Genomic DNA, 26,095 nt, shown 5'->3' with positions numbered 1-26,095 from the left:
TCGGAATATCAGTCACAGCTCCGCTGGCCCCTGACAGACACCCTAGAATCACAGTCTGGTTGTTAAAAGGTATCTTACAGGAACTCAGAAAGTTTTTTACTGCCTTCACAAATTCCCCTTTTGGATATTACCATCATCAGACAAAACCCTTGCTTTTTCCAAAACATTACCTCAGTCTTTGCCCAGATGTATGGTCATAAAAACACACATTGCAACTTGCTGATCTTTGGTACGCCTAATAACAAAGGGAAACAATCCATTCAGGAAGGAAGGAGACAGAAAGAGGCTGGGAAGGGGTGGCAGGGGATTTCTAGTGAGTCTAATATTCTTGCTCACATGCACTAACATGAATCAATAACCAGCTTGTTGCCCCTACTCTGCCTTGACTGCCTCTATGGTCCAGACAGAGGGGAGCTGCTGTCTCAGCCTGGCCAGATGGTTGCCAGAGGTCAAGGGAAAAAGCTGAACTATGACCCAGAAGCAGCAGACAGCTCCGGGAAGCGGATACTGTATTATAGCAGTCTAGGAATACTGGCAGAAGATGATTGCTAGAGTTAGGTGCTATGGAAACTTACTGTAAACTTCAAATTATGAGCTCCTCTTAAAAAAAAAAAGAAAAAAGAGACTCTGTAAAGCTGAATAACATGCATCCATGAAGAAGACTGTTGTAGTCTATTTTACTAAAGTTTAATAGTGGAAGCTCAAAGTTAAAATGACAAAAAGAAAAAAAAAGTTTTAAATGCAATTTTTCAAATACTAACACATGGGCTTTAGCTGTCCAATCAGCTCCTCTTTGGTCCATTTGGCCCATTCCTTCTTGTCTGTATTGATGGAGCACAGGATTGGTCCGCATGGTTTCCCACAATCCTCAATAGCTGGAACATTCAAATAGTGGACAAGCACAATGTCTGGGTTCTGTAGAGAAAACACAAAAAAAGCAGAGCAAGTTAGACAGTGTGATTAAACAGGCAGTCTGTTGTATTGTTTAACAAATTAAAGATTAAAGACAGTGTAGAACTCTCCCATGCAGGGGGTTAAGGGTAACCCTAACCCTGTAGTAGTAGTGCATAGTTAATTCAGTACAGATGTGAGTGCCTTTATGTGGGAAAAGCAAACTGGGTTATGTGAGGTAAATGTGGCTGAGCTTAAAACACTTCTGCGGTAAACCTCACACCGACAAAAGAACCCAAGAACAAGAAGAGGAAATGCTCAAGCCCTAAAGCCAAGCAGCAGAACAAATCAGGGATCAGAAATTGACTGTAATCTCACTCATTATGTGTCTGCCTGTATTTCTGCATCTCAAAACACAACAGTGCATACCAGCGGGTGAGCTAATGCGGGTGTGTACACACATTTGCATGTGTGTTAATTACAATGTGTGTCAGCGTAACACACTTATGGCATTTTGACAAATCCTCCCACATAGTGTGATGATGCCCTCAATTAACTCTGGCGGTATTTACCAAGTCAAAACTCAACAATTTACTGCATGCAAATGATCACTGGGTTACGTCGGCAAATGTTTCTAAATTGACAGAATATGAATAATAGCATAATGTTATGCTGGTATAAGTACCATAAAATTCCCTTTGATTGCCCAACACTTACACAATGTCCCTCAAATATTGATCAAATATTTACCAATATTTTAATAGTTTAAGTGGTTTTATCAAGACATTCTGACACAACTGAGCCTTTGAAAAATTAAAATGAGTTTGACACCCCACATCTTTGTACATTCTTCCTTACAACCAAAGTTTTCCAGCCTTTCCAACAATTTCTCAATAGTATTTAGGTCTAGCATATGAGTCTGATTTAATTTAAACCATCTCCTTGTAGAACTGGCTATAAGTTTAGGTTTATGCTCCTGCTAAAAGAGGAACTGCCACCTGAGTCTAAACTCTTTTGGACTCTGTAACAGATCTTCGTCCAGAGCTGCTCTGAATTTGGTTCTATCCTCCAGCCGCAGCTAAACAGAGCATCCCCACAGAATCATGCTGGTGTGTTTATGGTTATCTGCAGTGTTAGTTTTCGACCAAATACAGCATTCTGCTTACAAACAAAAAATTTTAAATAGTACCTTCTCCCACATATTTGCTTTGTACCTTATTACTCTGTTTTGTCAACAGATTTTCCTATAGGATATTAGGATCTTTGCAGTCCTGTTAGAGTTACTATGGACCTTGTTGCTGGTTCTTCGATTAATGGCGTCCTTGGCTGTCATATCTTGGCAGGTTTGATGTTGTGTCATACTTTTCAGTTTTCAGATGATGGATTAAACTGTGCTTAATGACATTTACAAAGCTTGAAATATTATCTTTTAACCTAACGTTGCTTTAAACCCAACCCTAACTGCAGGAATGATCTGTTTTGTTCATAGTTTCTGGTCGTGTTATCAGTTGAAAAAGAAAAATACTTTTCGTTTTTCTTGTTCTCCTCTATTATAAACCATGTTATTTTGATCAGTAATTTTTAAAAGATATTATAAACACATGGTTGATATTATTTTGGGGGAACAAACTAAAGCAGATTCTCCTGTTTATGCGAGTCAGCAAAAAGATAAAAAAGAAACACTCACGTGTGCACACACTTAGATCTAAACAAGATGCAGGAATAGATGAACCAACTTTGACTTTGATCGAGAAAAATGTTGTGACAATGTGTATGAGCGCACTGGGGTGTGTGTGTGTGTGAGTGCAGTTTGAAGCTTCATCAGTACTAAGTGGCAAATAAATCACAGTGTTGCTACTGTAGGGCTGTGCTCCCTCTCTGTGTGAACCATTAATCTGAGAAACAACCCCCACCTTCCGCTTCTCTGTTATATCAGACAGGGGTGTGGCTGTGACGCGCAGACATACTTCAATAAAAACATCTTAAAAAACACAAACAAGTCCCGCCTCTCTGTGATGTGTCTGGGCTTCTGTAGCTCAGTGGCTTGGAAAGCAGGCTGAGGTAGACAGATGACCTTTCCCACAATTTCCCACCATGAGCTGGAGCTGGGCATATCAATGCTTTATTTCCCTGCTTTCCCTGTCCCCTGTCATCAGTTCGGACACTAGGTGATGACTGATGCCCTGATTGGCTGGTGATATCACAGACGGTGTGCAGTGTCCCAGATGGCAGCGCCAGCTGTGTCAATAGTCAAGAGATGCCCTCAATCTTTACTTGGACTGAGAATGTAGACAGCTATGTTTAATTATGAGCGGTTGTGAACATGTAGATGCAGGTGGGGGTTAGAATGCACACACGGACACATGGCACATGTTTCAGCATGTGTAAAAAAGAAGCGGGAAAGCACAAAAACAGACGGAAAAGGATAAAACTCATTAGCATAGTGTAGAAGAGACACTTACAGGACACACAGGCTAGTTGGAAACAATCATTCACATGGTTACACACAATTTCCTCCATTCAACACCCACTCTCCCAACTGTTTCTACCTTTTCACCAGGAACAACACAGGTATGCATCCACACTTGCAGAACTCGACACAAAGAAACATTCCCATTTTGCATGTCTGTGTTTTACTCTTAAGAGTCTGCTCTTGTTTGGAAGCCAATGAGGGAGCAAGAGGTGCATGACGTCTGCAACTTTTCACTCTCTCTCACAGTTACTTCTCTCTCTCCACTTACTTTACAGCATATTTAACAGTTCTTTCCCAACTCAGGTGCACTTCCACGCGGAGACGAAAACAACACAATGAAAATGTAAAGCACCACATAAATCTATCAGGATGGTAATTTAATTTAATTTCCTGCTGGCTGCTTTCTTTTTCCACAGTGTAATACCAGGAGTTGGTTCTCCAAGAGCAGAGGGAAAAGGCTGAGGGGGAACTTTTTGCCTGGATAGTCTTTTTTCAGAGAAAATGAGATCTCATTAACTTATTGATTAATTGTGTAATGTAGTCTTTTGGTTGTTTTTTTCCCCTCTCATTTCCCATGCGGATTTCAGGGCAGCTTTCCAGCCATGCTTCTGCATTGCTGTGGAGAAGCAGGCAACAGTTGCAGGGATTTGTAATGTGCAAAGATTATAAGAATATTTTTCAGCATCTGTTTATGCACCTAAAACCTTTTGATTCTCAACTAACATGCGAAGCTATTAGAGACAATAGTTCACTCACTACCAATGACCTTACAGACCAAATGTCATCCCATTCCAGAGCGAGAAGAAGTGAACACGTAAATTAGCCCTTTTAGCCATACCTCTCTGAAATCAAAATAAAAATGTTTTATGCCACAGCAAAGACAGACAGGGAGGAACCCCATCTATTTGAAGTTAAGTTTTGGCAGATTCGCCTATTCATTGATTTTTTTGTGGAATTGAACTCTAAATTTCATCCATCATCATCCTCTTATCCAGGGTCGTGTCCCGGGGGCAGCAATCTAGGCAGAAGGCCCAGCCCTCCCTCTTCCCAGCCACCTTGGCCGACTTCTCCAGGGGAAACCCAAGGTGTTTCTAGGTAAGTTGAGAAACTTTGTCCCTCCAGAGTGTCCTGGGTCCTTCTGAGTCTCCTCTCGATGTCTGGAACACCTCACTAAGAAGGCGTCCATTTGCAAAGCAGCCAATCAAGAAGAACCATTCATTTTACTTGATATTGATTGGTTGAGCCATCAAGAGTGGAGATAAGGAAGACTGTGGATGTTAGCTTCTATGGTAATGCCAAGCTGGTTTCCACTGTGCGCACTAATGCATATTACAGTACATTATATTTGGGTTTTGAACAATTAAAATAGGCAATTATATACATTTTAGAAAGAGTCTCAAGGATTTACACATTTTCACAGTTCACATTGTCTCCATTAGAGCTGATAACCAGAGCCTCAATGCACCAATTAGTGTTATTTGTGAGCATGAAGTTTTCAATGTAGCAAAATGTGTTGCTTTATATTATAAACCCAGAGAATGTTTAATGTATTCTCTAGATCTGTAAATGTCTATAGATTATGTTATTAATATTAAGTTATTAATATGAATAACAACACTCCCAAAACTCTCAATGTAATTTAATTTAGTATCAAATAGTTTTCTTTTTCTCAGTGTGTGCAATTCTAGCAATGCAGATGTTGGGCAAATCGCCAGAGATTTGGAACAGAACATACATCTGCTTAAATGTCTACAGAATCGTGTTTTTTTTTTTTTTTTTTTTTTTACAGTTTTTACAGTGTTTGTCACAAGTGGCTATTCATGCTTTGAAATTTATAGGTAGCGTGCCTGTCTCCTAGGTCTCTAAGCTGCTGTCTCTCAGACATTCCTCCTAACATCCTCCTCCTCACTAGATAAATTGCCATATAAATCATGAAATGAACTCCAATTCAAGTTAGAGACTGGGTAATACATTGATGTCTGAGTTTGGTGTAACGACATCACTCTTTTGCAACTGAAAAGCAAAAAAAAGTAAATAAATAAGAACGATGATGTATTTGTCTTTAAACCTATGACAACCATGTCCCAGAACAGTTCCTGTGCACAACTCATGCACAGGAACCATGATATTGTCAGGAAAGACAAGATCATATCTAGCTACACACAGCAGTATTTTGCCTTTATTCATTCATGTAAAGATAGAAAATTTTACACTCACACACTTGCTTCAAAGGATCCCAGTATTTCCTCAAAGCAATTAGCATTACATGGCACGATAACTTACTCACCAACCATTCATACAAATTAAAGCCTGAATATATCATGTATGCTTGTGCGTGGCCAAAATTTCAATGTGGCTTGAGTTGTGTTTCTGTTTACTGCACCTCCCTCGAACAGATGGAAAGATGTTGAGCTAATTACTAGCAGAGTCTTGGGGAGTCAGCCACGGGGGCGGAAGGCCTGCTGAGTGGGTGGTGGTATGCCTTCTTGCCCCTCCTTTTCACCAAATTTTGCTCATAAACACCAGCAAACAAAGTCAAGGACGCACATTTAAGAAAACCCACATACTGAGTATGCTGAGATTTTTTGGAGTCAAAGACAAAATGCACCATACACATATGAAAAAAAAGGTTGATGTGTCAACACTTGCACACACATTCAAAAACACACGCATGCATGAAGATATGCAAGACATCGCCATCGCAACCGAAGGATAAAGGTGCTGTTGTAGCCTGGCAACAGGTTTCTCTGGCACCCACGCACTTGAAGGCAGCCAGAGCTCCAATGATCTCTCAGTGACTGCCTACCTCGTCCTGGAGTCAAACACCCTGTTCCACTCCCCAAAACCGCAAAGTGAGAAGAGGAACATAATCATTAATGGAGCAAAAAAGACAAGGACAGTTTCGATGTCAATGTTGACATATACTGTGACCTTCTCCTTTATGTGCTCTATGTCATAGGGCTGAGGGAAAATGTACCTCACTAAGAATTGTTTAAAGTGCTGTACATATATTGGTAGAAATGGCAACAAGTGGTCAAGTCTTGTCTCCACTGGCTCATTAAGACTCTGTGACCCTGCCACTCTCTTAAAACTACTCCATGTAGCTGCTACCTCAAAAGCTCACAATAGCTCATTAACAAGAAAAAAGGCAAAGAAGAAAGACAGAATTTGAGATAGAAATCTGTAGAAAGACACAGAGGCAGAGACAGAAAGAAGAATGAGGGTAACAGCTCTAATATTGTCATTCAGGCGGCTCTGCTCCATGATTGTACTCTACCGGAGAAGGCCTCGCTTTCACAACTCGTGCACAGGAGAGATAAGAACACCATTAACATGAAAGGATCTTAATTGAGAGGGGATGCTTCATGGAACTCGGATGAGCCAGGGAGTGCAGGGGGAAACCTTGTTCCACTGCGATAAAACAACCCACACCAAAGAGTGGGGGCTTCAAAAGGCCCATCAGCGTACCGTCTGGGTTAGGGGAAAGCCTGGATTTTTCCATCTCAATCCCGAGGAAGGGAAAACAAAAGCAAGAAAGAAAAATAAGAAATAAGAGATGGGAGGACATTCATTTCAATAAAAAACAAAGCAAGAGAAGTCTATTGTTTCATTGCAAACATTCTACAGTAACTGAAGAGGAGGAATATATCTTGGCTTGTGTGTTGTTTATAAAGGTATATGCACTTTTGTATTTCTGCCTGCCTACGTAAAAAATATAAATAGCAGATGAATGAGTGTCAAGAGAGAGATATCTGTATGTTAGCTGGTGTACGTTCATCAGTATGCATGCAGAATGAGTGAAATGAGCTGTGAGTCTGAGGGCATTGACTGCATATTCATGCTGTTTATGTGCGTAATGCATATTAGAATTTGTTGAGCGTATCCTCACATATGTCTGTGCGGTTTTAAGTGTGTATGAAACACCTGGGAGTCAGATCTGTGCGTTTCATTCTTGTTCTTCTGAATTCTGCAGATTCGAAATGCGATTAAATTCTTGTGCACTTTGCTGTGCGGGGGCAGTTACCCTGGCAGTGGCACAGTGATGGATAGCGTGGTGTGCCAGTCATTAGGCTGCCTCCTGGCCTCTGGCACCGAGGTTGCACTCTTAAACACTGCCCTCCCCCACCTGTCCCCAAACACCCCTTCTCATTTCAAGGTCAACTGCGTCCGTGGTGCTGTAGGTTCACCGCCACAAGTCACAAGACTTCTTCATTTTTGTAGGGAACGTTTATTGCTCAGTGCCCAAGGGAGTGTTTTGGAGTGTGGGGGTGGCTGGCTGGTGCAGTGCCTCGTGCCAACACACAGTAACAGAGTCATCCACATACGGAGCATCAGCACACATGCACAGAGGCTCGCACGAGAACTGTGGTAAACAAAACTGCATGTCAAACCTTCCAAAAAAAGCAACAAACAGCCTGAAGCTCCAGTTGAGGAGGCAGAGCAAACCCCTGTTTGAACCCATTTCTTTCAGGGTCGCCCGTGACAATCTCTTTGTTTAAATGTTCCCAGTTTAAAATATAGACGCCCTAATTGGAGTGTGGAGCCTATACGTTAAAGCTTATTGCAACAGTTTCCCTCTGCTCCACTCAGCTCTGCACCAACAACAACTCAGCTAAGCTACTACAGTGCCTGGATTTACTATCAGGACAGTGGTAAGAGATTAGTCATTGACATATTTTTATGCCTTCAGAACTAATCCTGAACTAGGTTTTTGTGGAATATCCTCATCAATTTTTCAGAAACATTCCTCAGGTAGTGTTTAAACATTTTTCAGTTTGTACTTATGGGCCAAGGATTTAACATATTATTGAGAAGGTACTTTGCATACCTTGGTTGTAACAAGTGGTTATTTGACTTTCTGCTGCCTTTCCATCATTTCATATATGTCCACACAGCTGTAAATATTCTCACTTTTGTACCCTTATCTGAAAATCTAGAGATGGTTTTGACCAAAATAAAAAGTTTCTCAGATCAGTCCATCTGATGTCAGCAACCATGCCCCATTCTAAGTGATTTAAACCTCTTTTCTTCTCCATTGTGTTACCCATTTTAAAATTGGTCTTCATAATGAGAAGGCAAAGCACACTGAGTTGCTGCCATGCCATTGGGTGATTTCCTTTTTTTGTTTACAAGCAATTAGACAGCTGTAGTTAATAAAATGCATGGTGAAAGCGCAACAATGAATGGTCTTACTATCAGTCCAGTGGTAAGTGATTGCACTTACAGAAGTTTTGTAAGATATAATACCTCAATGTCTGTGAATGATGTGGTAGGACAGGAAATAAAGCAGAGGCTGTGATTCATAGAGTATTTATACCCCACCTCTTTTCTTTCACTACCTCATGTACTGGGTGGGAGACACGAAAGGCATTGCTTGGAACTTTTGAGGAACAGGAAGAGGCCAACATGTTTGAATGTGTTTCATTGGAAGCCAGGGGCTGAGGCCTGTGATGTTTAATTCAGCAGCATATAATCACTCCGATGGAGCTGAGAGTGGGGCTTTAAATAACTCAGCTTAGAGGGGCAGAACTGTTTCACTCTGTGTGGGATAATGCAAGGCAACACGTGCATGTGTGTGTGCAATTGCAAATGTGTAATTGTGTTTTTATGTGAGTGCCTTTTGCAATTCTTGCATCTTAGTGAGAGCACAAGTCAGAGGGCTCCACTATTTTTGTGCGTGGTCCTTCTTAGAGTTGAAATATGTTATTCGGGTAACAGACCACAGCAAAAGGTATGTGTTTGTTGCTGTGCCAAGCGTCTCAGCACATTAGAATAAAAGTGCAAAGGGCCAGTACTCGTAGACCTGAATATGGAGAAGCTTTTGGATGCCAAATGGCCAGGCAGTAAGTCAGGCGGTGAGGTCGGCAGTGAGGCATTGGAGGCCCTTTAGCTGCTACAACTCAACTCACAGTTTACAACCTACTTATTCATCCTAAGGCCCTTACAGACCTCACTGGCTTCTCCATTAGTTGTGGTGGTCCCAAGTGAGAGGCCAGGCAGTCCAGGGGCAAACTAAGAAAGGGCCATCACAACCCCATCCAGCTGCCATAATGGCCTTAACAGCCCATGGCACTGATCTTAATATTCAGTGACTGAACAGGTGATACTGATTCACGCAGGAGTGAAAGGAGGTAAAGCAAGTCTCTAAATCAACTGCACACCCTCCCTTCATATCCCCTTTGTTTGGTCTCAAAATAACCTCTTAACCTCTTTCAGTTGCTTGCCCCCTCATTTTCATCTCTTCTTCTTAGGGCAAAGTGCAATTCATTTAGTGGAGGAAACACAGCAAATGCCATGTCTTTCTTCCTCTCTCTCCCTCCATCAGCTCTCCCTCTTCTGCTCTCACTCCCTTTCATATCAGCGCCGAGTTTGATTTGTTTGTGTGCGTTGTCGGTTTCCCCTGTGCCAGTCGACAAGGCATGCTATTTATGTGCCTCTGCCCATGTCTGTGAGCGAATCAGGACTTCACAGGAACAGCCCAGGGAGTGAGATGTGCTGGTGCATTTCTAAACAGGGAGTCGCAGGGAGGACTGAAGTGTGTCCAGTTATGAGATAGGCCAACTTGGCCACTATCTGCTTCTGCATTACCTCACTGAACAATAATAGATAATGGAGCTTGTTGGCATCAATGGCAAAGACTGAGACTGTAACTGAAAGCTCACCTGGTCACCAAGTACATAAATACAGGAATATGTAGATATCTGTACTCACAGGAAATGCTTGAGGGAACTGGAACACAATGGTTGTGTAGCGATACAATTATGGACACATTTTCAAAGATGTGCAAAAAGGATTAGAATAAATTCATGTTGTAATGCAGCAGCATAATCTCACAGAAAATGATACTAAGAATCCAACCTTTAATTGGAGTACCTTTATTTTGTGGGAAACAAATCAATGTTTAGAAATAATAATTCTTAACAAAATCACCAGCACTGCTGGTACCCCTGCTGACAATACGTTGTACATTTCCTCTGCCCGTGGGACACACTTAATCTTCTCCAATAACAATTCACACGCTTGGGGCATACAGAAAACAGAGTCTCTGCCAAATCCTCTCTGCACAATCTCTCTAGATAACAGAGACTCCTGGGTCCTTCTGTATGATCTGATTTGTTCTCGTCAGCTAAAGCTTTCTAGAGCATTTTGGTCTGTGGATGGATATGACATCCGATGAACCAGTTCTGGGTTGATTTTGCCATATGTTTTGGGTATTTATTCTTGAAAGATCCAATGGCAACCCATCTTCAGTTTACTACTCGAGGTCACAAGATGTGTAAAACAAGATGCATCTTTGGTTTTTTTAATCTATTTTGAAACTATATATAAGTTAATAGTGTACTGGAAAACTTCACATTAGAGGTTAGAGTGGTTATTGTGCCTATAGAAATATGTTGACTGAATTGAGTTTGCAAGACTTCTTAGTGATTTTTTCTCTCAATTGTGGCAATTGTGGTATACGCCTATTTATCTTAACCATCCCCCCACTTTACCAAAGCAATGGGCTTAACTTACCCTATGGGTTGGGTGGTGGGTTAAAAATTAAAGAAATGAAATAAAATGAGATTAAGTCTTAACCTTGGCTGAGCAAAGCCAACTGTTGCCATTAATGTCCCAGTAGAGTTAAGCAAATTCGGAAACATGGTGACCCTAAGCTGCCTATTCTAGCTGTTGTTATCCAAGTGGTCTTGGTCTGTGTGGCCATTGGTCTTTTTCAGACAGTTTTAAGAAATGCTGTGTGAAATCATGCTACTCCAATAAAATATTAATTTTACTGATTTCACACATCTTCAATGATTGCACCACCAAATTTATCTACATGTGTTTGGTCAAAACTCCTCTGCTGAGGCTGTGTACTCTGTCAAATGTGTTGAAGGGCTCATTATCATTACTGGACTGAATATTGGAGCAAACCCTGAGCTCAGCTTTGGCAAGACCTCTCTGGAGACACACACACGCACACCCCCACAGACACATGCACACCATATAAATGGGTAATCAAACGTCTGCCCTTGTGGGGAAAAAAAAGCTCAAATAGTTTCTAAGCAACCGATAGTGTATATTGGTTCCAGATGAAAAATGAAAAATAAAGACGGCATGTGTGGTTGTGAGCGTGACAGAATAAAAGAATGAGGTTGAGATAAACAGTGCATATTAGAGAGAGATAGAAGCATTTATGGGATGAAGTACAGAGTGGTCAAAGATAAGAGGCTGTTTTATTTGGATATGAAAAGAGACAGAGAAAAAAAAGGCTCTACCAATCTGATCGACAGACTGCAGCTTCCCAGCTCCTCCACAGGGGCAGTGTTGACTGCGGGTTGAGTTGAAATCCACAGATAGTTAGGGGACATGGGAACGTGTGATCAAATCACAGCTCAGACAGAGATCATCAGGGGAATAAATAAGTAGCTTACACCCTGTTGCAAATGTGTAACACTGCAGGGGAAGAGATTATGCAAGAATAAAGGCACAGGCTGCAGGAAACAGCCTAAAACGCAATCCTGTTCATCATCACAGGTTCAAATGCAATACACAAGGGTCTGCCCTTTAACACAGCGAAAGGTAAAAACTGAGATTAGTAAATATGTTAAAAGAGTGGCGTGCAAAGAGGCGAAGAAGTTTTCTGAACATTTTTGTGTTGGGTAGCTAAAACAAAAACAAGCCTGCTTTAAACATGATTCAACAAACAGAAAGAGTTGCATTTTGTTTGTTTATCTGTGCGCAAGCGTGTGAAATGTGAGAAGCCAAACACCGTGTAATAACGTCTCAGTGTGTGTGTTTCCCCGAGATACAAAATTGTGATCACATGTGTGCATGTTTTTGTACATCTGTCAAAAAAAAAGTATGTTGTGTGAGAGCTAGTAAGAAGAGTGCTATCTCAAGTCAGCAGCTGCCATGGAAAGGCTTCCCAAAACAAGCACCGGGCTGTGACAGAGACAGAGCAACCGCAGCCTTCTGGTGGTGTAATAGGAAATTAATTGAGACCATCAATATGGTATTAATCATTAAAGCACAGGTGCTGAGGTGGCACTTTGCTGATTGCTCTACTGTTGGCAGCACTTATATACACAAAGAGTGAAAGTTTAACCTGCTGTTTCGCAAAGAAAATGCAGTAGGGGGCAAATTGAGAAAAGTAGAGACAAGGAGTGATCTCTCACTTTAAGCTAAGAGGCCAGACTTTTCTGTCACCTATAGAACAACATGTCATGATTGGTTACTTTGCTATTTTGTCATTATTTAATACAGTTAGGGCCACCCGTCCTCCCAAAAACACTTCCACATGCACATGACTCTGATGACATTATTGTGAGGTGACTGATCAGCGCTGCTTTTGAGTACATGCATTGTTTTTACCCACTTCATTACAATTCTACTCATATTCTGTACAGCTGCAGTACAATGTGAGAACACGGGGAGGATTTCAGGAACAATGCATAGAAGCAGAACCAGGCTTGGTTGGAACGGTCAGATTTTATTAGCAAAGATTTTCAGCAATCATTTCGAGCCAAGTTGTTCGAAAACCCATTTACTTCAGTTAATACGTCCCATTAAGATGAACTTCAAGTCCCAATGATTTTTCTTGCAGAACTGCCGCTCCATCTGTACTTCCACCAAAAATTATCGTTCTTTAGACTGCCTCACAACGAGCCACATCTTACCGCTAGACTGTTTCCGTTTTTCTACACTGATATTCTGCAAATATCCTGTGGTGTTTTTTTTAAAGTTCAATACAAATGCACACAATGTATCTATTGAAAGTCATCCCACTCAGTTGTACATCAGTGTTTTATGCACAGTAAATTTGTATTACTATTATTGATGTTTTTGTTAATCTTGTTTTTTATATATATTATTTTACACTTATGGAACTCTTTGTGAACTAATGCTGCTGTTACATCTGAATTGTTCTTCTAACCTCATCATGTTGGCACCTGCAGTATGACCTACGGTATACATGGGTTCAATAATATTTACAATTCAAACAGCCATCCTGGTAAAAAAAAAACCAAACGAACAAAAAAAACCCTAACCTTTTTCTGGCATCATGGAAACTACATAATCTTTAAGAAAGATTAAAATATTCATTACCCTCAAAAATGTAGAATGAAAGATTGTTTTCATTCAGCCAAGAAGTTTATTTCTGGAAGTAAACGTGAGGCATTTTTTAATTTAAACTGTAATTATTCATACCCTTCTTAATCAATGAAAAACCTTTCTTGGTATTACATTAATCAAATTCTTCCTATAATTACTGAGAAGCTTATTGAATGTCTCCACTGCTAAATTTGACAATTCACCTGCAAAGAGCTCCAAATCTTTGAGGTTGGAATGCCTCCTAGCCATCACCCTAATCCTTAGCCCCCCTCAACTGATTCTCCAGTAGATTCTTGTCAGAGGTTTGTCTTTTTCCACTCATATGCGATTGCATAAGTGTGCCCAGTTTTATCTGTGTGTATTATATAGCAGACACTATTCCACTTAGGGGTAAAGTTTTAAATTTATTCAAAAGGAGGAATGTTATCTGGGTAAGCTAAAGAAGTCAGAGTTCTTCTTTTAGTGGAATAAGTTTTTGAGACCAGCCTCCTGTGATATCATTGACCACAACCCAAACAAAGCAGAATTACCAGATATTTTCTTTGGGGTGCTTTTGAAAAACTTTGGATTTTGTGAAATCTATCCTTTTGTTGCCCAGCTGTTATTTCGGCAGTGTACATTTGCTAATGAAAAAACAAAATACACTAATGGATGGTGTTTTCAAAGGCCCTCAGGTCAGGGTTTACACAGAGAAACACAAATTCTTTCTACTTCAATTTCAACTTCCCACAACAGCTCCTTAAACACTCAGTCAGAAATTTAAAAGTTACTCTCAAAGACATTCATATCAGAAAATGTCAGGTGAACTTTCCTGCAAGCCATGTTTCTAACAACATCTAATCCTTCGTGAGGCAAAACACATGGAGGACTGGAGTGCCGGCGTTAATCAGTCAGAGGACAGCCAAATTGCAGCAACTACATTAAGCTGTTAAGCACACCACGTCTCCAAATTGTTGAAGGTGCCTTACTGAGATGAATGTTTCGTCTCATGAATAATACATCACACACACATATTCACAGATAAAACCGGGTACACCTATGTTGTGTATGTGAGCACGTATGAATGGAAGCACACACGAAACCTCGCGTCCGTCTCATTGACACAGCTTGACAGCTGAGCAGGATGGCGAATCGCAGAGTGGCAGAGTTCAACGCTTTCTTCAGGCGGAGTAAAGTCCAGCATCAGCCGGCCTCCCAAAGCATCTCGCAGCAAAGCACCTCTCCACGTCTGTCAGTGTCAAGGCTGAGCTTATGAAATGTTTATGATTCAGGAACTGTAGATAAGATGGAGATTGATCTGGATCGAAAGGCAAATAAGACTGCCAAAACTCGGAGTCAGCTGAAAAGCAGGCAGGAAGAACGGAGCAGAGGAGGAGGAGGAGGAGGAGGAGAGGAGACTTGGAGAAAAAAATGCATTAACTCGGGGGTCTAGCCCTGAGAGAGTGCAAAGTAATAAATACTTCCTCTCAACTCGCTCTGTACTGGACTTACAGAACAAACGCTGACAGGTCATCTCGATGAGCTGCTTGGTGCTGTTTGTCAGAGAGCATGTTTGAGCTTTTTCTTTGTTTGATTGCTGTCATACTTGACACATGCAGTTTGTGACTACTGGAAGTTTTATTCTTCTATGACGTGTTTAGAAAGCAGCAGGTCGACAATGCTGTTTTCACAAACAGCAGGTGAAATTCTCTGCCCAAGGAAGTTAAAGGTTTCGCTGCAATCTTTTTTTTGTGGAGTTTTGTGTTCTCCTCATGGGCATGCAGGTTCTATCATGGCACTCTGGCTTCCTCTCACAGTTCAAAGCATGCATGTTGGCCTCTCTAAATTGCTCCCAGTAGCGAGTGAAGTGATTTAGAGAGACCAACATGCATGTTTTTGGTCTGGCAGAGCACTGCAAAAAAAATCACCAAATATTACCAAGTATTTTCATCTAGTTTCTATTGTAAATATTTTAGAACACTTGAAATAATACAAAACTTAGAAAATGTTTCATCAATATATAGAAGCTTGTTATAAATCAAAAATTCCTTAATATTAATTAAATGTGCTAGATCCACTGGCAGATAATTTCACTTATAACAATACATTTTTCCCCAGTTTGAAGTGAAATAATCTGCCAGTTGATCTAGTACTTTTTCATCAATATTTAGGAATTATTGGACTTACTTGTAAGTTAGTTTTAACTTATTTCTAATGTATTAAGACATATACACTACAACCTAGATAAAATACTTGGTAGTATTTGGTGTTAAAACCCACATGCATGGGAGAAACTCTATGAAGTGCTTCAGTCCTTCTGTTATTTGTTAAGTTTTGCAGAGCACAGCAGCCTGAACACACTGTCTCCACATTGAAACATACTGGTGGCAGCATTATGCTGAGGAGGCACTTTTCTCCAGCCTATAAAATCCAATAAAACACACCAAATTTTGGAATTTTTATGCGACAAAGTTTAGGGGGCACGAACACTTCTGCACAGCTCTGTTTGAGAAGAAAGATGAAGTAAGACTTTTACAAAAGCAAACATGTCAGATAGAAGAGGCACATTTCCATAGTGACTTGTCTGAAGGAGATAATTGGACTTCAGTTGAGAAAAAGGAGGACTTGACTGTCTTCAGAATCCTGGTGCCGGCACATCAGCTTTAATTTAAGGCCTCTAACACCCTAGCAGAATGCGAAGGGATGTCATCAAATGGAGCGTTTTTCAAAGGCCAGAAGTATGTGCATGCATGCATTCATTTTTGTATTTGTGTGTCTGCAGCTGGGCCAGATAGAGGGATAAGACCCTTTGATGAATCTCCCAGTGGCCTTGGCCAGCTTGCAGGAGCGGAACAGAGAAGAGGCCACCAGAGAGTTAGGGTCCAAGCTGTAGGGCTTGTTCTCTCCCTCCCTCTCCCAGTCAGCCTTTCCTTTACCTCCTCTGATCAATACTAGTTTCTAATCACTGAGGACAGCATGGTAGTCCCCTCGTTCTCTCATCTCCTTTCTCAGTTTTTCTTCTCACTTTTACAACCTCTGTCTCTACCACACTATTGCCAGCTAGCATAAATTAAGATGCACTGGCTTTCTTTCCCTCTCCATGCGTACGTGCCTATACGTGTCGCCTTTTCAGCCAGACGCTTCTCTGCCGGTGTTTTTCTGCATATTTGTGAAAGGGAATCAGTTAAAGTCCCTGTAAATGCACGAGCAGGCTTATACAAGGCTGCTAAAGTGTTTGCATGTGTCTGTGTGCAACAAGATAAGAGAATTTCCCTTAGAAAAGCAACACAAACATAAACCCCAGTGAATAATGTGCAGCATGCATAAACTTGAATAATAACACGTCCTCTCATTTTGGTGGCTTTATCCTAGTTATCTAATTGCCTATGTGTTTTTTCCCCCCCTTTAATAAACTAATGAATGTTGTCATGTGGAGGTCTGGAATCATATAGGCAGCAATAAGACGAGCTGCTTTAAATCCCCCACACTGCATCAGAACAGCTGAATAATTTGTAGAAGAAATAATTACGGGGCAGAAGAGCAGGCATCAATCCTGGAACACCGACGGTGCCCTCGCTGGAAACTACCTCACCCATAAGCCAAGGCTCCATTAGGTATTGTCTGGGGCCTGCAGGCTAATTTGTTTGCATCAATAATACATTCAAAGGATTTATCTAACTTGCAAATGAGCGTTCGTTTACTGGTTCAAGAGGCAAGGAGGAGGGTAGGCAGCAGGAGAGTAGGTGTGAACAGCTGAAGCAGCTGGTTGGGGCTATCTGGGACGCAGTTAACTCTTTATGGGGCTACAGAATGGTGGTCCATATTTAGCTGTTTGGTTATATTTAAATGTGTTTGCTTCTGACACTCAGCGGGAACAGCCACAGTTTTTGTAGGGCAGGGACGGGGCCAGGTGTGAGCGGCCAACACTTGGAACGACATTAGAAATGAACCGGAGTCCCACTGCAGTCACAACGCATTACCTGCTGCACCAAATGCTCTCTGATCAAACGCCAAAATGATGCAATGACAAAAACAAGAGCAGGTCCACGTCTCTCTTAGAAGAAATGGTGGGGACATTAGTTAGACATGGTGGGTTGTCTTCGGGGGACGTTTGTATCCTCTGAGGATGGACCCTTTGATCTCTCGGCTGTCGTTGGGACGGGTTGGAAGGGTGAGGAGCAGGTCATAGCAGAACCAAGCGAGCAAGAGAGAAAAAGACCAGAGAGACAAGAGATTGGAGAGGAGGAAGGAAGCTGGCCACGAACATATGCTGCCTCTCGGTGCCAAGCCTCGCTGGCTCAGGCAACCCACACATACGCTGCACTGCTGCTGCTGTTAGCACTCAGGCCCTCTCCAACACATACACCATGGCACTACTTAGTCAAACAAAGCTGGAGAGATGACTCTGGAAAGAGACAGGGTCTCCCCAGTCTCAGCGCTGCCAGGACAGGGTGGCAGAACACAGTCTGATCAAACACACACACGCGCACGCCCGCGCACACACATGGATGAACAGAAAGAGAGCACGAGCGGTGGCTAGCAACCCCAGAAATTTGTGACGACTCTGATGTTGGTCAACACACACAACACTGTCGGATAAACTGTGATATGAACTGACAAACTTTTATAGGCTCCTAATATGCTGGCTTCTTTCACTTTGATGAATTATTGGTGCAGGCTGCGAAATATTAATTTGTTCATGCCAGACTTTAGAACTGAGCAATACAGTGGGAGATGAAAAATACATTTTGTGTGCTTTTTTTTTTGCCTACTATGAACTTGAAATACAGTGAAATCATTACTTTCTGGTGTCTCAAGGTCTTACATTTCCAGACTGTGAGTCATCCTGTTGTTAAAATGTCCAACACATGAGACGTTTAGATTCTTACTTCAGCCACTGTTTGTGATGAAAGAATGATATTATGAATATATGTATACATATAGGTTGGAATGACGATAAGTATATGCACAGTGGGCCTTGAAAAAGTATTCTAATGCCTTGAACCTCTCCACATTTTACATAAAAATCACTCTGTCACTTTATTAGGATTTTATGTGATAGACCGTCATAATTCAATCTCTATAAAAAGTATATGGATCTGTTTTGTGAAGGCTACAAAAAATAACCTTCGATGTAGTTTTAACAGCTGTAGAAAAAGTTTTTAAAAAGTTGTTGCTAAAACACAGCGTTATATAAGCTGACTCTGGAGGAGTAGCAGAGATCCAAAGCTCAGACAGTGTTAATCTCAGCGATCACTTGTGAACAATGTGAAAGACTGCTCTGGTCATATGAAGCTAAAATTTACCTGGAAACTGTATGAAAAATGCTGCGTGGCAGATCACTGTAACAAAGCGAGACATTAAATTGGTGTAAACACTTTTGCACGACCCCTTAAGACTCACAAAATCACGGGATGTTAATAATTTGTCATATATTTTATAATTAACTGACTAAATGGTTGCACAGTGGCATTTAACTCAAATTAATCTGACTTTCAGGTGGCGTAATATATCTGTAAAATAATAACTAACTAACTAATAATGAACTGCTGCTTTGTGGCTGCGAGGGATCCAATGAAATGTTCCCTCTGAATGGCCTCCAAACAAAGCTCGACACAGCTCCATACTGGGATTTAAATCAAGGGGATAAAGTGAGAACGCAAACCAAATCACATTCAATTTGCCCGCTGACACACACAGACGCACCAACTGGCACGCACAAACACCGATTTGTGTTCAGATTCCTTGCGAGCCCACTCATATTGTAAACTCACACAAGAATGCAGACACACACAAACACCCTCAGACGCCGAGATATATGATAACAAATGCTTGTATAACACAAAAATCAAATTCAGGGTTCATCTTGCAATCTGAGCCTCGCAAACTCAATTCCGCTCGGCTGCCTCGGCACCGTGTGCTCCACGTCTTTTCCATGTGAACGAATGGGGTCAGTATCGTCACATAAACATCATCCGTTGCTCTCGCTTCCCTCCCTCTCTCCTCCCCCTTTCCTCTGTGAATGGATGCTGAGCACTGGTGCATATCTACACAGGGATGGCAAGGGCACCAAGGAGAGAAAATCAATACTATATCTCACCACTAAGCACAATCCCAACCAAAAGCAGCTGGAGTTTGCAGGTTGCTCCATAAACTGGACGGCTTCATCTGCCTGGCCACTGTGTCGCTGGATTGCTACAGTAATGCACTACAGCACAATGGCCTGGGCCAGAACCTGCCAGACACAGAGGTACACACACACACAGAAAAAAAAAATACTCACACGTACACAGAGACAAACAGCATACTCCCAGGGGCTTAGGAATTGCAACAGCAATGAGAAAAACTCTCGAGAGGCAGGAGCAGAGTTGACAAATACACTCTCCTTCCGTCACATCCAAGGAAAAATACCTCTGGACCATTTAGCCCACCCTGACTGCGCCTGTGTACAGCCACATGTGCACCCCCACAACCCCACACACACACACCCTTTCGCCGACAACGCACACGTATACATACAAACACAGAGATGGCCCCCGAAAAAACCTGTTCTAAAAATAGCAGATGGGAAACAGAAGTGGGGTTATTATTATTGCACACACGTCCTGCCTGGTCCCACCAAGGAAGGGGAAGAGACTAATGATTTTCCTGGTGCAAGCAATTAAAAAACTATTTGTCACCTGCCAGGCCGCATATGACGTTAGGAGCCTTGGCAGAAGAGCAACGCCACGTAGAGGAAACACACACACACGCTAAAAGTGGGTTGCACCATGACGTGAGGTGGATAAAAGGACGTCTTGTGAAACGGGTAAAGCTCGAGAGTTAAATGAAAACAGGCAGGAAAAGGAGAGGGGAATGAAGCAAGGATGGAGGAGTCGGGTTTCATAAGAGGGGGACAGTGTGGGGCTGAAAGGCTGATTTATTTGGGCAGGTGAATACAGGCCAGTCAGAACCTCAGACAGCACACTGCCATCAGGAAGTCATGTAATATTTAAAACACAGCCAGTAAAAGTCACTCTCCTGCTGCTCGGCTCCTGGCTAAAACAGAAATATATATTTTTCTCGAATGTTAACAGCACAAACACAGAGAAAGTTCTCCTATAACTGTAAATTATACTGTGTCTACATCCAACTTTTTTGGCCTCCTGAACAGAAAAAAACATAAACTTTTTCTTACTGAGCTGCTAAAATCTCAGTTGAATATTTTTAGGAAAAAAAAATAAACTGAAAGCTGAAAAAATAAGGATTTATATTTTGAAGAAAATCTACATTTTTGTAACGCCTTGCAAAAGTCTTAATGCCCTTTGAACCTTTCATATCTAGCCATGGGACAACCACAAACTTTAGCATATTTTAGGGAGATTTTATGTGTAAGACAAAAAAATCACAAAATAGACATGGTTTGGCAAATTTTATATATAAAATTTTGAAATTCAGCACTTTGTACAGTTTTGTGTGTCTTTTTCAGCTTTCCACATCTCACAATTTAACAAATTCTATGCAGAACAGCTCAATCTGAGTCAGACTGGATTGAGAGCATTTGTAAACATTGACTCTCTCTCAGATTCTCAGTTATGTAAAAATCTGGGCCTTTCTAAAATATAAATACAGTTTGATCTAAGTCATTTCGTTGCAGCTCTGGGACGTCGTCATGTGGGAAGGTGAATCTCCTTCTCAGTCTTTTTGCAGCCTCAAAATACCTACCAGAATAATGCTTAATTTAACTCTTATTTAACTTAAAGAAATATAAAACCACATCATAATGCTCCCACCACCATGTTTCACAGTGGGCATGGTGTACTCAGAGTATTAGCTTACCATTACACAACACATTTTGCATGGAGGCTTAAAGCTACCTTCTTTATATTTGTTGTGTCCTCAACATGACTTGTAGCAACTACAAATGGGAATCCTCACTGATCCTGGTTTTTTATCTGTAAAGAAATTTGTAAACCTTTTCCTGTGCATGTTTTAAAGCTGTCTACTCTGCTAGAATCTCTGTATTAGGCTGTATATTTGGTAAACAGAAAAATAAAACAGCATTAGCTGGATTTTCGGCAAAGTCTGTTGAGAACACAAAATGATTTTCACTGTTGCTCTGCTGTGCCCCGTTGAAGTGCGGCGGGAGGCGGATTTATCATCTGCACAACGCATGATGGTCAGGATTCCACACAAGGGGCGCTGAGGCTGTCTAAAACAGCCCACAATTTATAAGGAAATGCTCCATGATTCTGCTGCACCAGGCCAATATTCAGCTCTGGGGCAATGAAAAGAAAACAAAAACTATATAAATTCATAAAGTGTGAGAAGAGTCCTGAATATTGTTAAAGCACTGCGGTTCAGAGACGATCCCTGATTTGGCTTCAAGTGGCCGCCCGGCCGCAGTAATTTATGAGGCAGCTCGTTAACACCGGGTGATTTGCGCTGCTCATTTGCTCCCGCTCATCTTGACCAAATGATATCATCTCCTACTTCTAATCTTCTAATTCTAATCGCCATCCTCCGAGCGCCCCCGCCACCTCTTGTTTTCCTCTCCTCCCGCCATATCACTTCTCCTAGCCTCTACCTTCCTCTCCTCCTCATCCTCCTCCTCGCTGGCTTGCGTGGGCGTATTTTGAGACGGGGGAGAGCAGACGGAGATGGGAGCAGAGCCGTTCCACTGAAGCGTGCGCGCTCGTTTGCGTTCGGTATGGCATGTACTCCCTTCAAAAAAAAAAAAAAAAAGACTAAAAGAAGTGTGGTTTGACTCTGAAGGCTGAACGTGTGCTCACAGTTACTTTTTCCACCACCCCCTGCTGAGAGAGAAGGAGTGCGGGTCAAAAAGGAGAGGATGTTTTTTTCTTTTTCTTTTTGAAACTTGCAGAGAGGAGATAGCTCGGTAATGTTGAGGAGATAGTCTGGTTTTGCAAAATAGAGACAGATGGAGAGGTGGGATGGGGGTGGGTTGACCAGGAGAAAGGGTAAAGAGAAAGCGTCAACCAGCAGCAAAAGCAGCAAATATTGCAGTTTTAAATCGAAGACAGTGTTTTGGAATCATAATGGAAAACTGCGGAGCCCTGCTGGACTTCACTCTCACTTCAGCTACTAAATTGATTGAACCACATTGGCTGAATTTCTTTTTCTTATCTCATATCATTCCTATATCTCTTTATCTGTAATCCAGAGAGAAATCAGCCTCTTTCAAAGCAAAACGAAGCAAACCTCCCCCAGAGACACAGATTTTCACAATGAAAATTGCCAATTATAGAAATTTCAATCAGAGCTGGTTAAAGTGGTGGCTGGTTAAAGGGGAATTGAGATCGATAACTGACTGAATGCAGAGTGGCTTCAACGACTCCTGTCTCGCATCAAAGGGAGCTTTCATACCAACTCCTTTCTGCTCATCTTAATTGTTGCCCAACACTTCCCCGTCTCCCACCCTCACCTCCATCCCGTCTTTCCTGCCTCATCCGTCCCTCACATCCAAGTGATTGTGTCGGTATGTCGGGCCTCATCCACGACTAATTGGGGCTCAGAGGAGTAATCAGGGCAGGACAAATCAGACAGTTCTGGTCATTAGCTGTGACCAGTGTTCTCTGGGAAGCTGGGAGACACGTGCACGGCTCTGCCATCACGCCTGAGCCTGCAGAAATGACACAGGCAGACTAAAGGCTGGACGTGAGTGGGAAACGGCGCAGGTTTGTGACACTGATTTTTTGTTGCTTTTTGACACGCACTGAGATAAATAAAACAAAAGTAAAGGCCCGGTAGAGAGTGAGAGGAAAAAAATAGTGATATTTTCTCACAAAATATTCAACACATAAGATTTTAAGTGTCGAATCAACGTTAATCAGAGCATGATTGTAGCAAGAAAGACTTTTAAATTGTTTTATATTAGAAAAACGAGAAGTGTGGGTTGCCACTTTACTTTGAGTATATAAATATAGAGTAAATGAAACCAATTGTTATCCAAAGTCTGTTAATGACTTAATAGATTATAACTCTGTGTAGATTTTCTCAGAGTAAAAGTGTATTCAGTTTGCATTCAGAAGTCATATTTTCTGAATTGCTAGTTGGGGAACCAACAAGGAAATCAAATTTGCCATCCAGTCCCAAGTTCAGCGTTTAACATCTCATCTAAGCACATAAAATACAGCTGAATACGGCAAATATAAACTATTTACTCACACTTTTGATTGTCTGAATCCGACTAAAACAGTGGCACACATCACCAGTGTAGTAAAAACCCACTAAAGACCACGTTCCTTTAGCGTTTGAAGTCATTAAATAGAGAAAAATACGTTGATATTTTAATTTATTGGTGATAAATTAAAAAAAACTCTCACTGGTTTTCTGATGTGCAACTAACGTTCAACTCACATCATACGTATTTTCTTCAACTCCCAAGACAAATCAAACGTTAAGTCCCATTGACTGTTTGGTGTGCCAGTCATGTGACTGCACATTTCCATGATCACACCATTCCCACTGTGAAACACAGGGACGGTAGGATGATGCTGTGGGCATGCTTGTCTTTAGTAAGAACAGATAAACTGTTCAGAGCTGTTGGGAAGGTGGATGGAGGTAAATAAAGGCAGAAAAAGACTTCAGACTGAGTTCACCTTCCGGGAGCAGGACGCTGTAAATACACAGCGGAGAAACAATGGAATGGTTTTGATGAATATTTATATCCAACATTAATCTTGCTGTTATGGCCGAAAACCAATATTTATTGAAATAATATACATTTGACTACCACATCTTGAAAACATGACCAAACCGCTGACTTCCCCACTGCTTCAGTTATACTCTCCACCATCCTCTGCTGCATCACTATCATTGTCACATGATTGTACCAATAAGACACGGCAACCTCCTCCACTTCCCTCCAGAAACAAACGGCAACAAGATGGAAATAAATATCAGCTGGAAATATCAGCCCAGTTGTATTTTAAGTCATCTTAGTGCTTATATATTGTGGATTCTTAGCACAGAGGATTTAAAATTGGTCTTCACAGACACTTTCCATACGATCTGAATGTTCTTAAGCTTTGGTTGCAAAGAATGTACAAAAATGTAAGAGTCCAGATATGCTAAGCTTGCAGTAAAGTGCCCCGAAATATAGTTAAAGCTGTATCTGACAGCAAAAGTTGATTGTAAAAAGTACTGGCTCTTTAGGGTGACGTAAGTCAGACATGAATCTTTTTCAGAGTAAGAAATTTTGAAAGCAATATTTCAGTTTCTTTGTACTTCACAAATATATTATATATCCCCAGTTATTTCAATAAAATAAACTCACAGAATGTGGAAATTTTGTGGAGAATTCATCTTTTTGCAAGGCACTGTGTATACAGTATATCTTCAATATAGACAAAATAGCTTTTTTTTTTAACATTTACAGTCAATATGATCTCAGACATGTGATTTCAGCTCTGCATCCATTTGATCTTGCCCATAAACCCAAAGCAGAGACGAACACCATGTAAAGTATTGGGGTCAATAACAATATTGAAGTCACAAAATGTAAACATGTCGATGTCTCCTCTTTCTGAGAGCGGGAGCAGGACTCCAGAGCAGGATGAATGTCAATTCGCCTTGCTGGCAGAGCCGTAACCTTTCAGGAGAACTGAATTATTTAAGCACCACATACCTGTTGTGGGACTCCGTTTCTCCATCTGGACTGAGGCCGGTTAGGAGGCTGCACGAGCCTTTGGCCACGCAAGCCTCCTTGGCTGCAGAGGGAAAATGGCAAGACAAATGCGGCGGGGGATTTGTGATAATTGGCTGTGCTGGTGGGCCAGGCAACAAGCCTACAGAAAAGGTCGCGGGCACTAAGGAACAGATCAGGCTGCCACAAAGAGAGAAAACTCAGCGTGCCTCCAGAGGTTTGCTCAACTTCTCTCTCGTTCATTGTATCGAAAGAGGGTGCATCAGCTGGGGGGCTCGCAATTAAGCAGGAGAGTGACCTTCTGTTTGTTTGGAAGACAGAAGCCTCAAAGTCACTGATTTTGAGTAGAAACCAAGTTAAAACTTGTATAATTATTTAAAAGCGCTCAGAGAGGAATTATAAAAAAAACTACATGTAGCTACAACGGGTGGAAATGGGGTAACGTTTGCATGATGGCACAAAAGGAGAGGAAGAGGGAGACAGTGGAGCCACGGGGACGTGGCTCACACCCCAACGTGCTCCTGAAACAGCTGTTCTCCTCATGGTGGAGAGAGAAGGGGATGCCAAGAGCAGCGTGATGCTGAGAGCCTCCATGGTCTCCCACCGTAGTGAGCTCCAAAGTCTGATACACAAAGACAAGGATGTGCACACGCTGACAGGTAGGAAAGCACACACACACACACTCTTACAATGCATGTGATGCCACCTGTACTTGCTCAGTCCAGCATCGAGGTTCTGAATTTAGCAGTAGCATTGGCTAAAGTCAAATTCATACACTATGAATCTGAACTCCGACTCCGTCGAGGTGCATTTCCATTTGATACAAACAGCAGCCTGCATAGCTGAAGGCAATTATATAGCTACAGCCTCCGTTTGCCCTGAGGTTGCAGACAGCCAGTCAGAACCTCACCAGGCTTTACCAGCTCTCCACCCGCTCAGTGAAATCAACAGAATGGTGCCCGGGCTCATCCATGATTTATCTCGGTGAAATATTCATTATGTTGCCTTGC

The 26,095-nt window shown here is 41.7% G+C and overlaps 1 protein-coding gene across 9 annotated transcripts in view; it reads right to left on the bottom strand.

Moving 5' to 3' along the window:
- Positions 1 to 26,095, bottom strand: part of LOC102236405 (calmodulin-binding transcription activator 1-like) — a 386,596-nt gene that overhangs the window by 45,680 nt on the left and 314,821 nt on the right. For all 9 annotated transcript variants that reach the window (XM_023330191.1, XM_023330195.1, XM_023330168.1 and 6 more), the window contains one exon: positions 762 to 915. In XM_023330191.1, the coding sequence (XP_023185959.1) occupies positions 762 to 915 (154 nt within the window). The remainder of the gene's footprint in view (positions 1 to 761; positions 916 to 26,095) is intronic.

Source organism: Xiphophorus maculatus, chromosome 1, assembly GCF_002775205.1.
Source record: "Xiphophorus maculatus strain JP 163 A chromosome 1, X_maculatus-5.0-male, whole genome shotgun sequence".
Lineage (NCBI taxonomy): Eukaryota > Metazoa > Chordata > Actinopteri > Cyprinodontiformes > Poeciliidae > Xiphophorus > Xiphophorus maculatus.
Note: the sequence above shows the minus strand (reverse complement) of the source record. Positions and strands in the feature narration are given on the sequence as shown.